The sequence below is a fragment of the Panicum virgatum genome, chromosome 8N (assembly GCF_016808335.1).
Source record: "Panicum virgatum strain AP13 chromosome 8N, P.virgatum_v5, whole genome shotgun sequence".
In the NCBI taxonomy this organism is placed as follows: domain Eukaryota; kingdom Viridiplantae; phylum Streptophyta; class Magnoliopsida; order Poales; family Poaceae; genus Panicum; species Panicum virgatum.
Genome location: NC_053152.1, coordinates 26,759,795 through 26,782,339, shown reverse-complemented (window position 1 = coordinate 26,782,339; position 22,545 = coordinate 26,759,795). Strand labels below are relative to the sequence as shown.

At 45.6% G+C, this 22,545-nt stretch overlaps 1 protein-coding gene across 1 annotated transcript in view; it reads right to left on the bottom strand.

The window, feature by feature from the left end:
* The window catches only part of LOC120684917, a 78,649-nt gene that overhangs the window by 13,172 nt on the left and 42,932 nt on the right, over window positions 1–22,545 (bottom strand). The window contains exon 2 of the mRNA XM_039966779.1: window positions 40–1,090. Coding sequence (XP_039822713.1) covers window positions 40–1,090 — 1,051 coding nt within the window. The remainder of the gene's footprint in view (window positions 1–39; window positions 1,091–22,545) is intronic.

Here is a 22,545-nt window from a genome sequence, read left to right as displayed (position 1 = left end):
GTCCTCGACTCAAGCTCATCTTCTTCTCCAAAATATGGCTTCAAATCTGAAATGTTAAAAGTGGAACTAACCCCAAACTCTGGGGGCAACTGAAGTTTATATGCGTTATCATTAATCTTTTCCAAAATTTTATATGGTCCAGCAGCACGTGGCATCAATTTAGACTTTCTCAAATCTGGAAATCTTTCTTTTCTCAAATGCAACCAAACTAAATCACCCGGTTCAAGTTTAACTTCCTTTCTACCTTGACTACCAGCAATTCTATATTTCTCAGTCATCTTTTCAATGTTCTCTTTGGTTGAAGCATGCAATTTTAAAATAAAATCAGCACGCTCTTTAGCATCACTATGTACACGCTCAGTAGTAGGTAGAGGCAAAAGATCAATGGGAGCACGAGGGTTAAAACCGTACACTACCTGAAAAGGACTTACCTTGGTGGTGGAGTGTTCCGCCCGATTATATGCAAACTCCACATGCGGCAAACACTCTTCCCACATCTTCAAATTTTGCTTCAATATTGCTCGCAGCATCGTAGACAATGTTCTATTCACCACCTCTGTTTGTCCATCAGTTTGGGGATGACATGTTGTAGAAAACAGCAACTTTGTCCCCAATTTGTTCCATAGCGTGCGCCAAAAATGACTCAAAAATTTTGCATCACGATCTGAAACAATAGTAGAAGGCATACCGTGCAAGCGAACAATCTCTTTGAAAAAGAGGTTAGCAATATGAATGGCATCATCTGTTTTATGACAAGGTATAAAATGTGCCATCTTGGAAAAACGATCGACCACAACAAAAACGCTATCACTCCCCCTCTTCGTCCGAGGCAATCCCAAAACAAAGTCCATAGAAATATCCGCCCACGGAATCGAAGGAATAGGAAGAGGCATATACAAACCATGTGGGTTCAAGCGCGACTTAGCTTTTTGACATGTATTACAGCGAGCCACGAACCGCTCAACGTCTCTCCTCATCCTTGGCCAAAAGAAGTGTGTGGCCAGAACATCCTCTGTCTTCTTCGCACCAAAATGTCCCATCAAACCTCCACCATGCGCTTCCTGCATCAACAAATGACGAACAGAACCAACTGGAATGCATATGCGGTTAGCTCTAAACACAAATCCATCATTTATCACAAACTTGTTCCATGTACGTCCCTCTTTACAATTTAGCAACACCTCTTTAAAATCAGGGTCTAGCGCATATTGTTCTTTAATCGATTCAAACCCAAAAATCCGACAACCAAGTTGGGACAGCATAGTATAACGTCTAGACAAAGCATCGGCAATCACATTATCCTTCCCTTTCTTGTGTTTGATAATATAAGGAAAAGATTCAATGAATTCAACCCACTTAGCATGTCTACGATTCAGATTATTTTGAGAATGAAGATACTTAAGCGATTCATGATCGGAGTGAATAACAAATTCCTTAGGCCATAAATAACATTACCATTCGATATCGCCATCCTATTCCTAGACTTGATGATATGCTTTGATACCAAATAATGGGGACGTGGGTTCCCGATCTTCCGTCAGGTTCTGGATAACTCTCGTTGTAGGCGGAGCGAGACACACCGATCCGGCTTCAGATCCTAAAACCCGAATCCAGCAATCTTAGCACCAAAACTCCTCTGGTTATCAACCGTGTCACAACCCGGTTGACCTCGCCAAGAAGGCTAATCCCTGCAAGCGCAACGAAGAACACAAGCAAGAACTCGAAAGAAACGCAGCTCAAATAGAGTGACTCTGCAGATGAATGATTAATCTCACAAGTTGGGGTTTCACAAACCGATGAACGGCGACAACTGTTCTTGACAGAATGAATCTAAGCAAAACCCAAGTCTCACGATGGTGGCGGCGGCTATTAATAAGGGTTTAGGTCGCGCAAGACCTCCTGGACGCGCCCCTATTGGGCTCCAACACGATACACGGGCCATCGGCCCAAAAACAGTGACGCAGCACCGGAACAGATTCTGGACGCCAACTTCCACAGACGATTCCCGTCGACTCCTGATGAATTTGAGCCTGAAAACAGAGCCATTGGAAGCGTCTTGAAATTATCTTTCCATCCATATCAAGTGCGCCCAAATCCGACTCCGTATGCAACCTGGGCGTCCGTTTTAGTGCGGCCTGTTCCTGGAGTCCGAAACTGAAACGAAGTCGAATCGGTTTGGGCCTCCATCTTGATCCGGACGTCCTTGCTGGTCCTCCACGCCTCCAAGGCCTTCTCCACACCCTTGATGGTCCTCTCCTTTGTTCCTAAGTACAATTCAGTCATTAGGTAGCAATCTATTCTCAGATTCACAATAAACATTACTTAGGAACGAACTCCCCTGTAAGTTCAATTGTCGAGCACGTGCGCGAGTAATAGGACCTTGTATATCATCTTGAGGAGTGTCGTTTGTATCCGTAGGAGTGATGTCCTCATCAGTAAGTTACTCCAAACCAAATAGACCTAATTAGTAAGCCAAGTCTATCCCATTCTAGCCTTGTGGTAGCGCTGTTGTCCCAGGTTGTCGCTCTATGAACCGGTCCTTATGGAGAGTGGCCAACCAAGCACTAAGCACCGTGCTGGCCCCCTAAACCATGTTGCTACAAAAACCATCTTTTAACGAGACGTGAGCCACTCAAGCCACACAGAGGGCCACTCTCAGAATTAAGTTGCATATACCATTAATCAAATTAATTAAAAGGACCAATTTGTGTTATAGCGCGGCACCTAGCACAACTAACCAAAATGCAACCCAAAGGATATATATAAAGGATATAAAGTGGCTAGGAAATCCTTACAGGCATACAGTATTAAAATGCAGTATGAAATTGTATTTAAAGTGATAGGTTGTTCATGTTATACTTGCCTTCCTCAAACTGCTCAGGCTGCTGCTCAAACTGCTCTGAAGACGGCTGCTCCGGGTACTGGTACTGGGGCTCCTCAGGTAGCTCGACGTCTATTCACGAACACATGGCCAAAACAATGCACAATAATAAGCATACAAGCAAACACTAACAAAAACTAAGAAATAGTACATCAATACATAAAAACAGCACACTAAACTGGCCTAAAACTATTCTACGCATTACAACGATCGCGTGGACATAAGGAACGCTAAAAACGGAGCTAAAACGCATATTCTAGGCCAAAAACAAGGTTCAGGGGCTTATTTGCGAGAAAAACTAAGTTCTAGGGGGTTTTCTGCAAAAACTGAGGGCTAAAACGTAATTAAACTATAGATCCAGGGTCTGACTCACAAAAACACCAAGGCTGGACGGCGGCCACTATTTCTGGAAAGATTAGGGGCCTAAACATTAAAACCAGGACCTATCCGTAATTACTTTTGAACAGATTTGGACGGCGGTTTGATTACCAAAAAGGAGAGGGGCTCTTTAGCAAGTTTTCCAGGCCGAACCGGTACCTTCAGATCAGGACCGTTGGATCCAGACAAATTTTAATTGCTTGTGAAACAAAATTAGATTAAATGCGAGGCTAAACATAATAATTCTTAGAAAATTAAATAAAGCCAATTAAATTTATTATTAATTACTGAAATTTGAATTAGGGTGTTACAAAAGTGGCACTGCTGCCGCCGCTCAGGGCCGTCCCCGGGCCACCTCCTGCTTGTGCTGGCCGCCCACGCGTCGCGCCGAAGCTCCCCACCGCTTCTATCCCTCGCGCTACGCCCTCCTCGCCTTGCCACGCAGCAGCAGACCACCGCCGGCCGCCACCTCGCCGCCTCCATGGATGGCTCGCTGCAGTACCCCAGAGCCCTATCTTTCGCGCGCACTAGAACTACAAGAACTCCCGCAAATCGTTCCCCTCGTTCTTTTGCCATTTCCCCAACCCCAGACCCCAGAACGCCGCCGCCGCTCCGCCCGAACGCCGGCAAGCTCTACGCCGCCGTGAACCCGCCTCTCCGTAGCCTCTCCGCCCACGCTGACCCCTCCATCAGCTGCGCCTCGACCTCGCGCAGCTCACCCACCCCTCCTCCTCGCACAGAACTCACCGGAGCGCCACCGCCGACCCGCCTGCTCTCGTCGCGCTACTACTACAGGCCACCCCGACCTCAACCCCGGCCATCTACAGGTGCGCAAGGGCCTGGTGAACCTCCCACGTCCCTCCACCCTTGCCGGCGGTGATCAGCGTCACCGGATTTGGCCGGTCAAACCCGCGCCCTTCCTCTGACCATGGCCAGGGACCTCGGGTTGAAAGAAACAAAAACCCAGGGGGCTGTCTGCGAAGCCCGTGACTCAAGTGAATAGTGTCTTCAGGGACTTTTTTGTTATTTTGGCTGTAAACTTTGAAATTCCATAGAAATTCAGAGACAAATTAGAAAAATGCAAATCTAGATGGTTTCGAATCCTCTTGAAGAGATCTTTGCCGTAGAATTATAATATGTTGGGTGTTAGTTGAAAGTTTTTGCTGTAAAAATAGATTTGTGTTACTAGTGTTTAAATGCTAGTTGTTTTTATCTTTTTCTTAACTGATGATTGAAACCATGTCTTGCTGTGAAATTTTTATAGTAAGATGCTCATGTGACCCTAGTGTTGCTATAAAAATTTCGTGGTCATTCCTTCTGTTTAACTATTTCTTTGATTTAATAATTGTTAAGTGAGCTTTAATCATGTTAAATAGTTTTCTTGCTTTGAAAATCCTGGTAATTTTTGTAGAGACTTGTTTTAGTCATATGTTACTCTCTGTAAAATTTGAGCACTAGTCCATGACTAGAACAGAAGATACAAATGAATCTTGTTAGTTTTCTGTCAGTATTATTTATTTTCTCAGAATAAATTCTATGTAGATTAAATCTTGAAAAATTTACAGTTGCTAAGTTAGCTCTGTGTCGACCTACTGTTAAATTTCTAGCTTCTAGGTTGCTCTGATCTTACCTGTATAATTCAATCTTGTTCTAGGAGTTGTCTAAATAAATGAATTGTTCTGATTAAATGGCTGCATGTTTTGGTATGAAATTTGCAGGGTAGATCACTCTGTTTACCTCCTGTTTGATGTAATTTTTTATGAATTTACTAATGAATGTGTGCTGAGTTAGGTGTTTATTAGCAAACCATAACTTGCATGCTATAGGTACCACTACAACTTGTCTTATGAAGTTAGTAAGCTTCTTTTGTGCTGTTGATCATGATGCCTTGTGTAGTTAGAAATGTTAGTTATCTACTCTATAAATGATTGCCCATATGCTAAGTTGTGTTGCTATTTGTAGACTACAACTTTATCGTGAAATGAGTGTGTTTGTAATTTCACCTTCTGCATCACATATAGATACGACTGCTCTAGTGGACGGGACGTACGAGCTGATCCCGGATTCCGAAGGAGGTGATCCCGAAGCTCAAGTGAACGCTGCTGTACTAACTGAAGCCCCGGACCAAAGTTCGGAAGAGCCCCAGTCTGAAATAGTTAGCGACTACCGAGAAGGCAAGCCCCGGACATAAGCTATATTTCAATTTATTACCATTTTCATTATTACTTACTTGTGCATTTATAGTTCTTAGGATTTGAATTGAAACCCTAGATGCATGATCCTAGGAACCTATGTACTGAACACTAGAACTGAGTTCGAATAATTGCTAAGCTTATAGGACCGGTAAAAGTCGAGTGATTGCCTGTCACTCGCGAGCTCTATAGGAATTGCTTGTTTACTTTCTGTTATCAATATAAGGATGACAGACGGGATTGTGTTCGATATCATGACCTTGTGTGAGACCCCGTCTGTGTTGATGAACTTGCTAAGGTCGCGGTGTGTGGTAGTGCTGGTTAAGTTTTTGAACGTACTAGCCACATGCCGTAAATATGGTACGCGGTAAGCCTAGTAACTGATTGGACCGGGGAGTGGATATATTGACACTCTCTCTTAGAGATAGGTTTTTAATTATGTTTATGTTGATCAACACCACGGGTGTAGGGAGGAAGTTGGTGCCCTATAGTCGGGGAGAGTGTTCCTATCCACAAGCCGGAAAGAAAGGCAAACAGTTGTTTGGGAACGACCCGATGTTGTTCCAAACGTGTGTGTTAGGTCTGCCTGGCCAGGTTAACAAATTCGATTCGAATCGTCCGCTTCTCACGGTTTGAGACTGCTTGATCTCTTTGCCACACAGAGTAATAAGAGCAACATTATTATGATCAATCTTGATGTTTGCTTAAAGTTCTACCATGGTTGAATAGTAGTTGCTTACATAGAATGGTTAATCAACTAGAATCTTAGAAGCTAAAATGTGAGTATTGCTTTTCATCAAAAGAAAAACCAGAGCCTCACAAAACCCTGCATAGTCTAGTTAGGTGGGCTATGTATACCCATTGACGGTTAAGTCTTGCTGAGTATTAGAATACTCAGCCTTGCTGTTGAAACCCTTTTTCAGGTATGAATTTTGAGGAACAGATCGCTAGTTTGTCTTGGCCCTGCTCTTTGCCTCCTGGCTGGTCCGTAGAGTGGGATCCGTCTTCGGCCGGCAATGACCCTGACGAGTGATACCTTGCTTGGGCTAGCTTGGTATATTTTTGCGACGTGTTGTAGCCGTCGTTTTCTCTTTCCGCTGTTTTTCAAACTCTGAACTTACAGTTATGGTTTGTACAACTATTTTACTAAGTTTGGTTTTGTAATAATATCTTGAACTGGTTGTCATCACTACTGAGCTTGTGTTGTAAAACATGTGGTTGTAATATCTCTGGACTCACCTTCGTAAGGGGTATGCTTGTTCGATCTGAGAACCGGTGGTTGTATCAGGACGTTACCCGACAGACCAAGACTTGTTCCGTTTGAAGTGCGTTTGAGCCGATGTTGCCTTTATGGTGATGGCCTGCGCACTTGTGCCGGGATAATTCAGATGGTTCTGCCACAGCTGGTATCAGAGCTATAAGTGTACACCAGAGGTGTTGGAACCTTAAAAATCGATTTCCGTATAAAAATTTGACCAACAAGGTATTTTTGAAACCAATGTAATTTCGTTAGGGGTTATGCATAGAATGTAAAGTCTTAGGGAATTTACGGGAATTACTAGGTGGCTATCTATGTATGGTTTATTTTATCTGATTTCCAGCACTTTACATTTTTGTCAAACCATACTCACAAGCAACCCTTGATTTTTGTAACGACGCATCTACGTTAAGGTAAGAAGGTAAGGATCCTTAGTCAGCTGAGGGAGTCTGACCTTCCCGTTGGTGATGCGAGCCGAACGCTGCCCTCAAGCAGTGGCTTACTTGAGGTACTCCCAATATACCAACTATTAGTTGACTATATTGGAAGTAAAATGTACTCAGTCAGTTGAGGGAGTCTGACCTTCCCATCGGCGATGCGAACCGAACGCTGCGCTCAAGCAGTGACCTACTTGAGCTGCTGCCAATATACTGACCCTCGGTCGATTATATTGGGAGTAAAGGAACTCGTGAATATGCTATCTCAGTGGTGTATGTTAATGTTGGCCATACGGCGGAAATTGTATGGTTGCCGCTTCTATAGTGAGCGGTAATGTATGGCAACGCTTTCATGAGTGCTGGCATGAAAGGTTCAATGGTTATATATATGTTCTGTCAATCTTCTGCAGGTACACTAACCGCGATTCGATAAGTTAAGAACGGTTAGAATTTATCGACTAGCTATATAGGGAGAGCCATATCTGTGTTATGCCACCGTGCTAACCACGTAAGCCCAACAATAGTTGGCAATTTTTTATCTTGTGAGGAATGAACAGGACGTGCATGCATATTTGGTTGATGTTTGCTTTGATTCCTAGAATTGGAAAATGTTACATGAGTCTTCTTAAGGAATCTCTAGAGTTTGTTTTCTTGAATATGTTTTAGTGTGGTTAAACAACGAGTTGAATGAAAACTTGGTTTGAGAGAGGGAGATTGAGTCATGTCTTTATCCATAGTTCCATCTTGATGTCTTGATAATCTTTTCGTTCCATAGAATCTCAAATGATGAACCAGTACCAATTGTGGTTTGTTTACTTCCTGAGCCTTGTAAACTTTTGAGTTAGAATCACATTTTTTCCGCAGTCTTCTTAAAGTTATATTTGAGAAGTCTTGAGATAATCATATTACTCACATTTGAATCCTTTTTGATTCAGATGGCGGACTGTCACAATGTCTTTTGGGATGAGAAGGGATGTGCTCATACTGATTGCTTATACTAGGAGGGCTTTCAGAGGATTTTGTGGGATACACTCCGTATTTGTCACTACCCAGACCCACCCCGGTACAAGGGACGCCAGTTTTCTGAGGATGGAATTCAGAAGAGCAGAGTTACCATGACCATTCCTCAGCACCCCACCTTGGAGTGGCCGCCTATTGAGATTGATGTGATTGGGTATCGTCTTGTGGACGCTTTTGAGACAGCAGCTCTCAAAGTTGTCACTACTTTTTGTGAGCACCATCCCGAGGAAGTAGCTGCTTATCCTATTGGTTTGTTTCCGGCAGTCAATGCTGGCAACGCAGAGTGGCTTTTCAGGACCACCCACTTTGGACACCTAGTTGGAGATGTAGTGGAGGAGACTATTCAGGCTGTGACCAGGTATATGAATGCTCAGTCCCACTATCAGATTCTCCAGCAGAGGCACATGGAGCAGGTGATAGACTTGGCCCAGACTTTTTAGCGAGGTCTTCGTTTGAGAGACACTCAGATTCAGGGGCTTAATGAGACTGTTGCTAGGAGAGATCAGACTATTGCACAGTTTGAGCTTCAAGTTCTGGAGCATGGTGCTGAGATAGTGCAGCGCAATACAGTGATTGTTTTTCTTCAGGGGCAGGTTCATGAGCTCCAAATAGATCTGGATGATGCTATGGCCTGTATTGGTATGCTCCATGAGCAGCCAATACCCCCAGTTGTTCCAGCCGAGCCTGCAGCAGCAGAAGACCCAGAGGAGATTGAAGGAGTTTCTGATATAGATTCAGAGCATGCGCTTGCCGAGCCTAACCCTCAGCCGGACGACTCTTCCTCCAACAGTGCTTCCACTGTGGGCAACCTCGACGACTTCTAGGCACCTTAGGCTTGTCCTAGATAGCATGTGTTTTTCCTGTTGTAGTATATGTACATAGGGAAGAAGATGTTGTAAAATAGCCCTAGGAAGGAGTACCACTTGTTGTAACATATGTGGTAAGGGTGTGTGATGCTAGGTTGTAAGAAAAAGGCTACTTTGGATGTAATATAAGTAGCGACTACCAGTTAGAAATCATGATCTTTCTACTTGCCAAATCTCTTTCATTTGTGCATTTCTAGGCTGTTTGATGAATACTAATGATGTTGCAAATTTTGTGGCATGGGTGCTCATCAAATTTTAGCCTATTGAATCTGTGAGACTATATTTATAGTCCAATCACTACTATGATCTTTGATGATTAGCAGCATAGCACAAAATGATGAAAAGTGATTTTTTAGGTTAAACATCCCGATGGTGATATGTGATGTCCAGCCCTGTTTGTGAAGAAGGACAACAGTTTGAGGCTATGTGTTGATTATCGACCACTCAATGCGGTTACTATTAAAAATAAGTATCATTTTCCCCGCATTGATATCCTATTTGATCAGTTAGCTGGAGCCAAGGTTTTCTCTAACATCGATCTTCGTTCTGGCTACCATCAAATAAAAATCAAGCCCTGTGATATTCCGAAAACAGCTTTCTCGACCAGATATGGACTTTATGAGTATCTGGTTATGTCTTTTGGTATTACCAATGCCCCGGCATATTTTATGTACCTGATGAATTCAGTCTTCATGCCGGAGCTGGATAAATTTGTTGTGGTATTCATCGATGATATTTTGATCTACTCCAAGAATGAAGAAGAGCACGAGCAGCATTTACGCATTGTTCTTCAGCGATTACGAGATCATCATCTTTATGCCAAATTCTCCAATTGTGAATTTTGGCTGGATAGTGTGAAATTTTTAGGCCATACTATCACTAGTGATGGTATATCAGTTGATCCAACTAAAGTACAAGAAGTGATGGATTGGGAATCTCCTACTCCAGTTCATCAAATTCGCAGTTTTCTTGGTTTAGCTGGATACTATCGTCGATTAATTCCTGATTTCTCCAGAATAGCCAAGCCTATGATGGAGTTATTAAAGAAATGAGTGAAGTTTGTTTGGGATGATAAATGTGAAGAAGCCTTTCAAACTCTCAAAGCACGATTGGCTACTGCTCCAGTGTTGGCTACACCGGACAGTACCAAACCTTTTGATGTCTATTGTGGTGCTTCTGGTACGGGACTTGGTTGTGTTCTTATGCAAGATAACCGAATTATTGCTTATGCATCAAGAGCTCTCCGGAATCATGAAAAGAATTATCCAACACATGATCTGGAGTTAGTAGCTGTTATACACGCTCTTAAGCTCTGGAGACATCATCTTATGGGAACTCATTGTAATATTTACACTGACCATAAGAGTCTCAAGTATATCTTCACCCAAGCTGATCTCAATATGAGACAGAGACGCTAGCTAGAGTTGATAAAGGATTATGATCTAGAAGTGCACTATCATCCAGGAAAGGCTAATGTGGTTGCGGATGCACTCAGCCGCAAATCACAATGCCATTGTCTATTTGTGGAGCCATTCAACGAAACTCTATGCCAGGAAATGATGAAACTAAATCTTGAAATAGTACCTCAAGGAAGTCTGAACCATATAGCTGTCGGGCCTACACTTCATGATAGCATTATCATGGCACAATTACATGATGAAGGTATCAAAATCATCAAGGAAAAATTATCCCAAGGAGAAGCAAAATACAAGTGTTTCTGTGTGGATCATAGAGGAGTTTTATGGTTTGAATCTCGACTTGTTGTTCCCAAGAATCATCAGCTTAGAAAACAAATCCTTGATGAAGCACATCTATCAAAGTTTTCTATTCATCCAGGTAGTACAAAGATGTACCAACATCTTAAACAAAATTTCTAGTGGACTCGAATGAAAAGAGAGATCGCCATATATGTTTCTGAGTGTGATGTCTGTCAAAGAGTTAAAGCTAGTCACTTGAAAGTAGCTGGTACTCTTCAACCTTTACCCATTCCATCCGGTGAATACAACTTATTCTGCCAAGAGGTATGCAGAGATTTATCTCGATTAGATTGTCCGTTTGCATGGAGTTCCAAAGACGATCATTTCTGATCGTGGGGCGCAGTTCATTGCATGTTTCTGGGAGCAATTGCAAGAATCCCTTGGAACCAAATTGATTCGTAGTTCAGCTTATCATCCACAAACTGATGGGCAAACTGAATGAATCAATCAAATCCTTGAAGACATATTGAGGGCATGTACTATTCAATATAGCAAGAACTGGGATAAGTGCCTAGCACTGGCAGAGTTCTCATATAATAACAGTTATCAATCCAGCTTGCAAATGTCACCATTTGAAGCGTTATACGGTCGAAGGTGTCGAACTCCTTTGAGTTGGTGTTGTCGGTCGAAACCCACCGGTGAGTAGCGACGGGCAACACGAAGAGCCGGGAGGTTCCTGGGGCGCTGGCAGGCACTACTCCCATGTCGACGGCCCGCAATTCCATCACGCGCCCGGAGGTTTTGTGGAAAACCGGGCGTGCCACCTGACCTATACCCGATCAGGAGGGTGCAGACGTGCTCCGAACAGTTTCCTGCATACAAAGACACATGTAAACGTAAGTCCGAGACGTGGTCGGCTCCCCGGGATGACTCTTGCATCTGCTTTAAAGAGCCGATTGAGTCCCGGTGTCAGGTTGGATCTGCATCTATCCAGATATTGATGAATAAAGCGAATAACTGTAAAGCTGCTTCAATTAGGTCTAGCTAATCTAATCCACGATGGTAAAAGCTTCACTGCTAGATCGGAACATCCTACACGTGACTAGGCCTAATGCACGTAATAGACAACTGAACCAAAACCCAAAACAGAGGCCTAAGAACCAGCAAGAGCCGATTCCCGGAACAATCCCTATCAAGGCCAAGATAAAGCATCTACTACGCCACTGGATCATCCAATCCGTTTGCAAGGCCTAACCTAGCAGATATTACACCAACTCTTAAGATAAGAGCAAACCATAACAGATTAGATCTACTGGACATAAAAGAAACAGGGTGTTGCCTCTGTGCAACTAATTCTATGCGACAAGAACTAGCATAAGATTGAAACGTGACAGCACAGAGACAACGTGATGTTCGTAGATGATAAGCAACGAAGCATAACAGATCTACCAAAAGCCATGCTACGAACATCAGGATAACTAGCATTACTCACCATAAAAAATGCTTCAGTACGAGTAATACCAAGGTAAAAGCCGAGAGTTGTTGTTTGCGAGACGTGATGACGCTCTCCTTTACGAATAACAAAGGGTACATATTTATAGTCCGGAGACTTGGGAAACAATCTAAACTAATCTTTTCCCGATTGGACTCTATCTCTAATCTTGAACTAAATCTAAGGATACATGGCCAATGTGGCCCAGATGCTCACGCAGGAGCCGATTTACAAGCCTTCCTCATCTTCTGCTTTAAGCCCATCTTGCTTTCGGCCCATAAATTAATCATGTTAATTTATGGCGATAACACATGCTCCCCTGGTTTTGGCAATGATAATTCTAAAACCAATCCGTCGCTTCATCTTCCCGTTAATGCTCATTAATCATACTGTAACCACCAAGGAAGACGCAACGTCTCTGCAACTGGCTCCTTGTAGAATGTGAAACTGCCGATCCGTCTCCCATCTTTTTACTATTTAACTTCGCTCCGCATCGGCTCTTCTTCACGGCAAAACTCCTTCTTCATCCCAAAGCCAGTAGTGCAGAAACCCCAATCCTTCACCAGTCATGGCCATCTCTTCTTCCTCCGGCTCAAACTCTTTTGGAGACTCCTCTTCTTCCTCTTCTCCCTCTTCTTCTTCTTCCCTTTCCACCTCCTCCATTGATCCTATTTCGGAGAGCCGAGAGCCGACCCCCGAATGGGACCCAACAGTAGCCTATGAGGCGGTGGCTCCTCTGCACTGGGATGTAGAGGAGTTTGACTTTGGGGTCGCCTCCGAGGAGGACGAGCCCACAACTGAGGGAGAAGAAGACCTCCAGTTCCTATTCCCGGAGGAACTGGAGAGCAGCGAAGATGACACCTTCTCCTGGGAAGGAGCCGACTCCTCCGAAGAGATCGGCTCTTCTTCCAGTGACGACACGGCGGCAGGAGGAAACCTCCACCAATTCCTTAAGGCTCCCTCGGAGGGGAGCGAAGAAGGAAGCAGCAGCGGCGGCAGACGAAGCAGCAGCAGCGCCGATGACAGCGTCGATGGCAGCAGCGACGATGACGATGATGATGACGACGATGGCGGAGACGCACCGTCACGAAGCCCGAAGCATCGTAGGTGTTCAGACACCTACGACTGGTAGATGTAGGTAGCATCGTAGGAGTAGGATCATAAAGCCGAAGGATTGATTCCTTTGTAAAATCGGCTTTCCCTTTAATAAACTTTCCTTTAATGAAATCGAGTTTCTTTAATTTTGTGTGTCTTCGTTTACTTTCCAAAAAGCCGATGGCAACGCATCAGGCTTCCATAAATATCCAAGAGCCAACGAAATTCAAACTAGAAGTAACCCGCACAAGAGTAGAATAGCGCTTCCAACTTGAACCGAACTCGACGAACTCTCAAATTCGAGCGTAATTCAAAAACCAAGCTCTACAAATCCGAGCGAGAACTCTCCAAGCAGCCGAAATTCGAATCAGAGCCTACAACAAGCAAACCCTAAGTCAACAGATCTGTACCATGGCAGATTCTGCAACTTGGACGACAAGCTCTGCAACCGATGATACGGCAATCTGCGGCCTGAAGGTAATATTCGGCCTAATACTTTAGTTTTCTTCAGCTCACTAAGCTTCTGAAACTAAAACTCTGAAATATGACACCATACACACACTTCTGAATTTCTGAACTTCAGGTGTCAGACATCCTTCTGCCGCATCCCTCCAATCCAAAATCTTTCTGTCTTGGCCCACAAACCCATGAAAACCCCACAGATTTGATCTCTTGTGAAGCAAATAGGATCCCTTTTGTGAGTCAAAACATTGATCTGAACCTCTGGGCTGACTGCTTAAGAGCCTAGCCTAATCCACCTGAGAGCTGGATTACATGGTACAACAGAGTAGCAAAAGCTCACATGCCCTTGTGGCAAGATTTAAACATAGCCGATGCACTTAGCCTATCACTGTCACCCCTTGACAAAGATGAAAATCTTCTGAAAACCATCGGCTATTTCTGGTCTGATGCTCTGAATTGTTTCCTCTTTGGTCATGAACCCATGACCCTTACTCTGCTGGATGTCACCATGATCACTGGACTAGACATTAACTCTCCTAATCCTGCTGCTCACAAAATGGCAGAAGTCCCCTTCAAACTTTCTTCCAAGATTAACTGCACAAACTGGGATACTTACATGAGTCAGCACATGAAAACGAAAGGTCCAGTGACTGAGAAGGAACACATAGCCTTCTTAAATCTTTGGCTAGAGCACTTCATCTTCTGTGGTACTTCTTTAGCTCCAACTAAGAACTATCTCCCCTTGGCCTATCACCTGGCCCATGGTAATCACACCGGCCTAGGCAAACTTTTCCTTGGAGAAACATACAGATATCTCCATTTGATGACATCTAACTTGCTTAACCACAAGAAACTGAGAACTGGAGGCCCTTGGTGGTTTATTCAGTTGTGGGCACAACTATACTTCCAGCACCATATTCCCAACTTCCAAGGCCTGACCAAGAACTCCTTTCCTGATGAGAATGGCAAACCAATTAGATGTACTAGTTATGGCCAAGCTTTATTCAGTCTCCCTGGCAGTAAACTGAATTCAGCAGATGCAGCAAACTGGTTCAGAGTCTTCTACAAAGGACAAGATAATCCCCTATATTTCCCATTTACTGAATCTGAATCCTTCGAAAACCCGGCTGCCTTCAGACTAGACAGTTTTGCTGATGACGACAGCACTCGGCATCTGTATTCTTTGATGATTCGACCTGGCTCAGTTCAGTTGGCTTCCAAACGAAGATAAACTTCTACAGTAGTTGCCCCCCGAGTCTTGACCAAGAAAAGGAAGATGATCACAAGGCGAGCGATCAAGAAACCAGTACCAACTTCTCCGAGTCCATCAGAGTCCAACACCAACCAGGTAACTCATCATTCAAAACCTTCTTCTTTATTTCATACATATGTACTATGGTTGACTATAATTCTATTTTCAGGATGCAGCTGAAGAAATCCCCAATGTAGAAAGCCTGGATCAACATGAGATGACTGCAACTCCTGGTGCACTGATGGATACAAACAAGGAACAAGCTAATACAGTCGATGTTCTTGATGCTAACACCAGCTCTGATAGGATGACTGCTCCTGAACCGCCCAACACTTCTTCTGAAGAAGAGGTAACATTACAGAACCAATTCTGAACCAGCCGATAACCCCATAAATGCATCTTGCTCTAACTTCAGATACGCCCATAGAGCTTTGACATTTCAGGTTTGCTTTCTTTCGACCCGGCATCAATGGGTCTGACTGTCCCTAGAGCAGAAACATCATTTCTGCAGCAATCGGCTAACTTGGCACATCAGCTTCAACTCATCAAGGATCTTCTATCTGCCCCAATCACTACTCTAGTTGATGATTCCAGCAATATAAAGAACATCTTCGAGCAAATAGAATCCCAACTCCCGGAGCCATTGCAAATCAAGCTCTGGCCAGCCAGCAACCTCCCATTCTTTCGGATAGAAGTCAGTAAAGCACAACAAAGGATGGAAGCACGTCGCTCTCAAGCTTCTCTGAAAGCTGACATTACCCAGAAGCTGATGTGTCTGCCAACATGAATCGACTCGACCTCCTGAAGAAAGAACTGGCGGAACTCGAAGAAAAGGTCCGCACTACCAAGGAACTCATCCAGGCCGAGAAAACTTCCATTGCAAACTCCAAACAAGAAACCCGGGAAATATCCGAGCAGATACAAGCAGAGTTTGCAGAGATCAGCACCTTGAGTCGGCAGATAGTTATAGGCGATAACAAGGATGACGAAGCGATTGTAGCACGAGCAGACGCCGTCCGAACTGAAGCCATCCATGCCATAGAAGAGTTCCTGAACCAGTAGATAGGCTCAAGAGACAATTAGTACTGCCTGTTAACTTGCAACTGTTTTTAAAAACATCTTAAGTCGATGGTTACACATCGGCTGTTCGCTTCTCATATATATTTTACTAGTAGCCAACTCAAAGTGTTGGCCTGTCATGATTTTTTTTTACTAGCCAACTCAACGTGTTGGCCTCTTCTCTTTCTTTTTTTTTGCTGGCCAACTCAACGTGTTGGCCTATCATGATACAGCCAGATGGATCTCATCGGCACTCGTTACTCGCCTTCCCACATGCTCGGGAAATACTTCTTGAGATGTTGACCATTGACAGCAACAGGAAACTTGACGCCGTCCAATTCCTCGAGCATGTATGCATTCCCAGGCAAAACCTAATCAACCTTGTACGGCCCATGCCAAGTTGGAGACCATTTGCCAAACCTTTTATCTTTAGTTCCCAATGGCAATACTGCCTCCCAAACCAAGTCTCCGACTTGGAAATCCTTAGGCTTGACCTTCTTGTTGTATGCACGGGCAACTTTAGCCTTATTTTCATTGATCTTTTCCAACGACCAAAGTCTTAGCTCTGTCAGGTCCTCCACATTATCGTTCATCAAGGCCGCATACTGTTCAGCAGTTAAATCATTCTGAAATTCAACACGCCTTGATCCGGCCGTGATCTCCCATGGTAGCACAGCGTCTTGGCCGTAGACTAAATGGTACAGCGACGTCTAGGTGGACCCATGACACGAAATATGATATGCCCACAAAACTTCCGATAACACCTCATGCCAGCGCCTAGGATATTCATCGATCTTTCTCTTTATGAGCTTGATGAGGCTCTGGTTGGATGCTTCAGCCTGTCCATTAGCTTGGGCATAATACGGAGATGATCTAATCAGCTTAATCCCCATGTCATCAGCAAACTTTCTGAATTCCTCCGATATAAAGACCGATCCTCCATCGGTCGTAGTGGTCTGAGGAATCCCAAATCTATGAATGATGTGCTCTTTGACAAAGCTGATCACATCTCTTGATGCTACTGACCTCATGGGCACTGCCTTCACCCACTTTGTGAAATAATCTGTGGCAGCTAAGACCCATTGGTGACCTTTACTAGATGACGGGTTGATTTGACCAATCATGTCCATGGCCCAACCTCTGAATGGCCACGGTTTAATGATAGGATTCATTACTAATGCTGGCACTATTTGAATCTTGCCAAATCTCTGGCATGCCTGACATCCCTTGTAATATTTGAAAAATCTTCAAGCATAGTGGGCCAGTAATAACCCGATCGCCTAATCAGCCACTTCATCTTATGAGCCGATTGGTGAGTACCGCAGGCTCCTTCATGAACCTCATGCAAGAGCCGATTTGACTCTGAAGGTCCCAGACATTTAAGCAGTAGTCCTTCCAAGGTCCTGTAGAACATGTCATCCCCTATCAGAACATACTTCATGGCCTTGAGTCTTATCCTTCTGGGTGCCCCCCGAGCCGAATCCTTCAAGTAATTGAAGATATCGGCTCTCCAATCTCCAGGTTCCAGAAACTGAACCTCTACATCGACTCCATCGACTGTTTCCTTATAGCCAGAAGCCATCTATGCCAAATCATTGGCTTCATTATTCAGAGTCCTGCGTATCCAGTGGAAATTGATGTACCTGAATCGTGACATCAACTCACGGCACTGCATCCATATCGGGAAAAGAGCCTCGCTCTCACATCTATATTCCTCCGTGAGCAGAGAAATCACCAACTTTGAATCCCCAAAAATTTCCACCGCTTCTGCTCCAGCTTCAAGGAGTAGTTCCATCCCTCTACGAACGGCTTCATATTCCACCAGATTATTGGTGCATGGGGCAGTCATTCTGATAGAAAAGGAGTAAGTCGCCCCACGAGGTGACACCAACAGAATTCCCACACCGCACCCATCATCACAAGCCGATCCGTCAAAGAACATAGCCCAAGCATGAATAAATACCACAGCAATATCAGTGCTGATCCTGTCTGCAACAAGATCCACCAGTGCTTGTCCCTTGACTGCTCTTGCAGGCTGGTACCGGATATCGAACTCTAACAATGCAAACATCCATTTTCCAAGTCGGCCTTTCAGGACGGGAGCCGACAGCATGTGCTTTATGACATCCGATTTGCATATGACAATTGTTTCCGCCGAGAGAAAAATATGACGAAGCTTCGTACATGTAAAGTATAAGCAAAGGCAAAGCTTCTCGATTTCAGGGCACCTGGTCTCGACATCTAACATGCGTTTGCTGAGGTAGAAAACCACCCTCTCCTGGCCGCCATGCTTCTGGACCAACACTGAAGCAATGGAAGTGTCACCCACGGATAGGTACACGTAAAACGGCCTATCATGCTAAGGAGGAACCAACACTGGAGGCTTTGACAAATATTCTTTGATTTCATCGAAAGCTTGCTACTGTTCTGCCCCCCAGCGAAACTCATCATCGGATTTGATCTTCACCAAACCCATGAATGGCTCAATGCGTCCAGACATATTAGAGATAAATCGTCTGACAAAGCTAATTTTACCGATGAGCTTCTGCAATTCTTTCTTCGTAGTAGGTGGTTTCATCGTCTTCACAGCTTCTTGACTCTTTAGGCCGATCTCGATTCCCCATTCATGCACCAGGAATCCCAGAAATTGACCGGCCGATACGCCAAAGGCACACTTCTTTGGGTTCATCTTGAGCCCAAACCTTCGAGTTCGTTCCAAAACTTGGCGCAGATCTTCTAGATGCCCGCCAACTGATTTGGACTTGACCACAACATCATCAATGTAGATTTCTACCAATTTGCCGATGAGATCATGAAAAATGTAATTCATGGCACGTTGGTACGTTGCACTGGCATTTTTCAGTCCAAAGGTCATAACCAAGTACTCGAACAAACCGACTGCGCCTAGCACTCTGAACGCGGTCTTGTTCACATCTTCCGGGGCCATGAAGATCATGTTGTAACCGGCATTGCCGTCCATGAAACTCATCATTTTGTGACCGGCAGCTACGTTGATCAATGTCTCTGCAACAGGCATCGGGTATTCATCCTTCGGCGTTGCTCTGTTGAGATCTCTAAAATCGACGTAGACACGCCATCGGCCGTCCTTCTTTTGCACCGGTACCACACTGGAGATCCATTCTGCATACCGGCACGGCCTGATGAACCTAGCATCCAACATCTTCTCCACTTCTTTCTTGACTTCCTCTAGGACTTCGGCCTTCATCTGACGTGCTGGTTGCTGAAACGGTCGAAACCCCTTCTTGAGCGGGAGCCGATGCTCGACGATGCTTCTATCCAGACCGGGCATCTCAGTGTAGTCCCAGGCAAAACAGTCCCGGTACTCTTTCAGTAATGCAATCATCTCCTCACGCAAGACCGGATCCAACTTCTTGCTGATAAATGTCGGCCGTGGCTTATCCCCAGGACCGATGTCAACCTCTTCCAAATCGTCAGCTGACGTGAACCCGTATCCTAGTTTACCGTCGTCTAAAAAACCAGCTGCGAACGCAGGCGAGTCTTCGTTGTCTACAAGATCAGCGGCAAACATAGGGAGATGACAAGAAAAATTATTTGGCCAACCGCACGGGCTGGCCGCTTCTGTTCTTCCATTATTTGTAACACCCTAATTTAAATTTCAGCATTTTATAATAAATTTAATTGGCTTTATTTAAATTTCTAAGGTTTATTGTGTTAGACTTGCATTTAATCTAAATTTTTGTTCTGTAAGTAATTAAAATTTTATCATAGGTTTAAATTTTGGTGTTGCATTCATGCTGGTGCATAGTTTCAATTATTTGAGTGTGGTTTGAATTCAAATTTGTATTTGAATTCAAACTTTGTTTGAATTAGAAATAGAATAAAGGGAAGGAAAAGATTTAGAAGAGAGAGCCCAACCCAAAACTCAACCCAGGCCCAGCTCTTTTTTCCCTCTCCCTGCGGCCCAGCCCCAGCCAGCGCTTCACTCCCCGCTCGGCCTGCACCCGACAGCCCGAGCAGGCCCAGCACTCGCCCGCCCTCCACGTGCAGCCCAGCCAGCGCCACAGCGCCCGTCTCTCTGACCGCCCGGGCCCGCTCGTCAGCGGCCTCCTCTCCACCTTCCTTCTTCCACCTCTCGCCCAAACTCCTCTGCTCCGCTCCGCCTGCACTCCCCCGCTATCCATGGCCCCGCTCCGCCCCGTGCGCACGCCCGTGGCCACTGGCCAGCCGTACCTGCGCCCCACCCTTCTAGAAGCGTCAACCCCGGGCAAATCGGTTGCTCGAGATCCGCCTTCGCCGCGCTGTGCCCGCGATCCTCGCCGGACTACTTTCCGGGAGCACGCACGCCCGTATCCATGGCCCTGTCTATAATTGGCCCCCGCGTATCTCATCTTCACTCCACTTTCCGTTCCGCGCCACCCAGAGCCCGAGATCCACCCCGCCGCTCCACTCCGCTGCGCCGACCTCCCTGCGCCGCCGCAGACCGGCCACGCCACCGCCTCCCAGGCCCTGCACCGCACCGCAGGAGAACCGCCGTGCACCCAGGGACCTCCCCAAGGTCTTTGCCCCGGCAACCAGGCCCCACCTCGCCGGAATTCACGCGCGAATCGCTCGATGGTGAGTTGCGCCGCCCGCTTGATTTCACGCCGCCGGCGTCTCCCGTGCCTCGCTGACCCCCGGCCTTGCTTCGTAGAGCCGCCACGCATCGACCCAAGGAATCCAGGCGCCTGGAGGAGCCCCGCACCGCCCGGACCACGAATGCCGCCCCATCACCGCCGCCGGTCGAAGTCGCCGGGCCTCTACGCTGCAAGTCCGACCGCCTCGACCCCTCGGTGAGCTGCGCGCCCGACCCCCTCTTGCTTCTGCGCTATTTCCCGTAGCCAAGGCGCACCCTAGGTGCCAGAACGCACGCACGCCGGCGAGCCGGTCCACTCAGAGCCGCCGCCTCAGTTGAATACACCGCCCTGAACCCCGCCAACCCTCGCTGTGGCCCTAGGTCGATCACGCATGGCGTGATGAGCCGCCCAGACCCAAGCTCGGGTCAATTTAATGCTCGGAGCACCAAGTTTGGTGAAATCTGGCGAGCTTTTCCCCACGCGCCGCCGCGGGAGAAGAATTCCGGCGCGTTCCGCCGCCGCCCCGCGCCCAAAACCGCTGTAGCCGTCCGATCCGGAACCCGTGGTCAAGATTAGATCACCCCCAATTAGATCCAGACCGCCAGATCGCGATCCAACGGCCAATATCCTAGGATACCGGTTCGGCCTTGGATTTTTGCTAAAGAGCCCTCGGCCTTTTACTGATTCAACCCGCAGTCCAGGGGCTTTCAAAAATATTTGCAGTTGGGCCCAGCTTTTAGCAGATAACCCCTTGGTTTTTCACAGAATAGAACCCGCAGTCCACACTTGATGTTTTTGCAGGTTAGCCCCTGAAACTAAAGTTTAATTATGTATAGACCCTCGGTTTTTGCAGAAAACCCACTGGAACTTAGTTTATCTCGCAGATAAGCCCCTAGAACTTGTTTTTAGCCTAGATTATGCATTTTAACTCCGTTTTAAGCGTTCTTTATGTCCACGTGGTCGTTGTAACGCGTAGAATAATTTTAGACTAGTTTAGTGTGCTATTTTTATGTATTGATGTACTGTTTCTTAGTTTTTGTTAGTGTTTGCTTGTATGCTTATTGTTGTGCCTCGTTTTGGCCATGTGTTCGTGAGTAGACGCCGAGCTACCGGAGGAGCCCCAGTACCAGTACCCGGAGCAGCCGTCTTCTGACCAGTTTGAGCAGCAGCAGGAGCAGTACGAGGAAGGCAAGTGTAACATGAACAACCTATCACCTTTAAATACATTTTCATACTGCACTTTAATACTGTATGCCTATAAGGATTTCCTAGCCACTTGATATCCTTTATATCTACCTTTGGGTTGCATTTTGGTTAGTTGTGCTAGGTTGCTGTGCTATAACACTCTTTGGTTTTTTTTAGTTAATTTGATTAATGGTATATGCAACTTAATTCTGAGAGTGGCCCTCTGTGTGGCTTGAGTGGCTCACGTCTCGTTAAAATTGGCTTTTGTTAGAAACATGGTTTAGGGGGCCAGCACGGTGCTTAGTGCTTGGTTGGCCACTCTCCATAAGGACCGGTTCATAGAGCGACAACCTGGGACAACAGCGCTACCACAAGACTGGAATGGGATGGTCTTGGCTTACTAATTAGGTCTTTTTGGTTTGGAGTAACTTACCTGCGGGGCAAAGGGTGGTAAGCTTCAATGGTCCCTGCTCCTCCGGCTTGGTCTGTGCTTGGTTTGCGCACCTGTGCTTGTACCCCCGGAGGTGGGCCCATCGTCACCGATCTAACACTTCGCGGTTACGCCTTACCAACGAGATTCTTTGTAACGGCCTCGTAGTGAGTTTGCTAGTCATCTCACCTAAGGAAGTGTGATGAACAACTGGCGTAGCTCACGACTTGTGGGTAAAGATGTGCA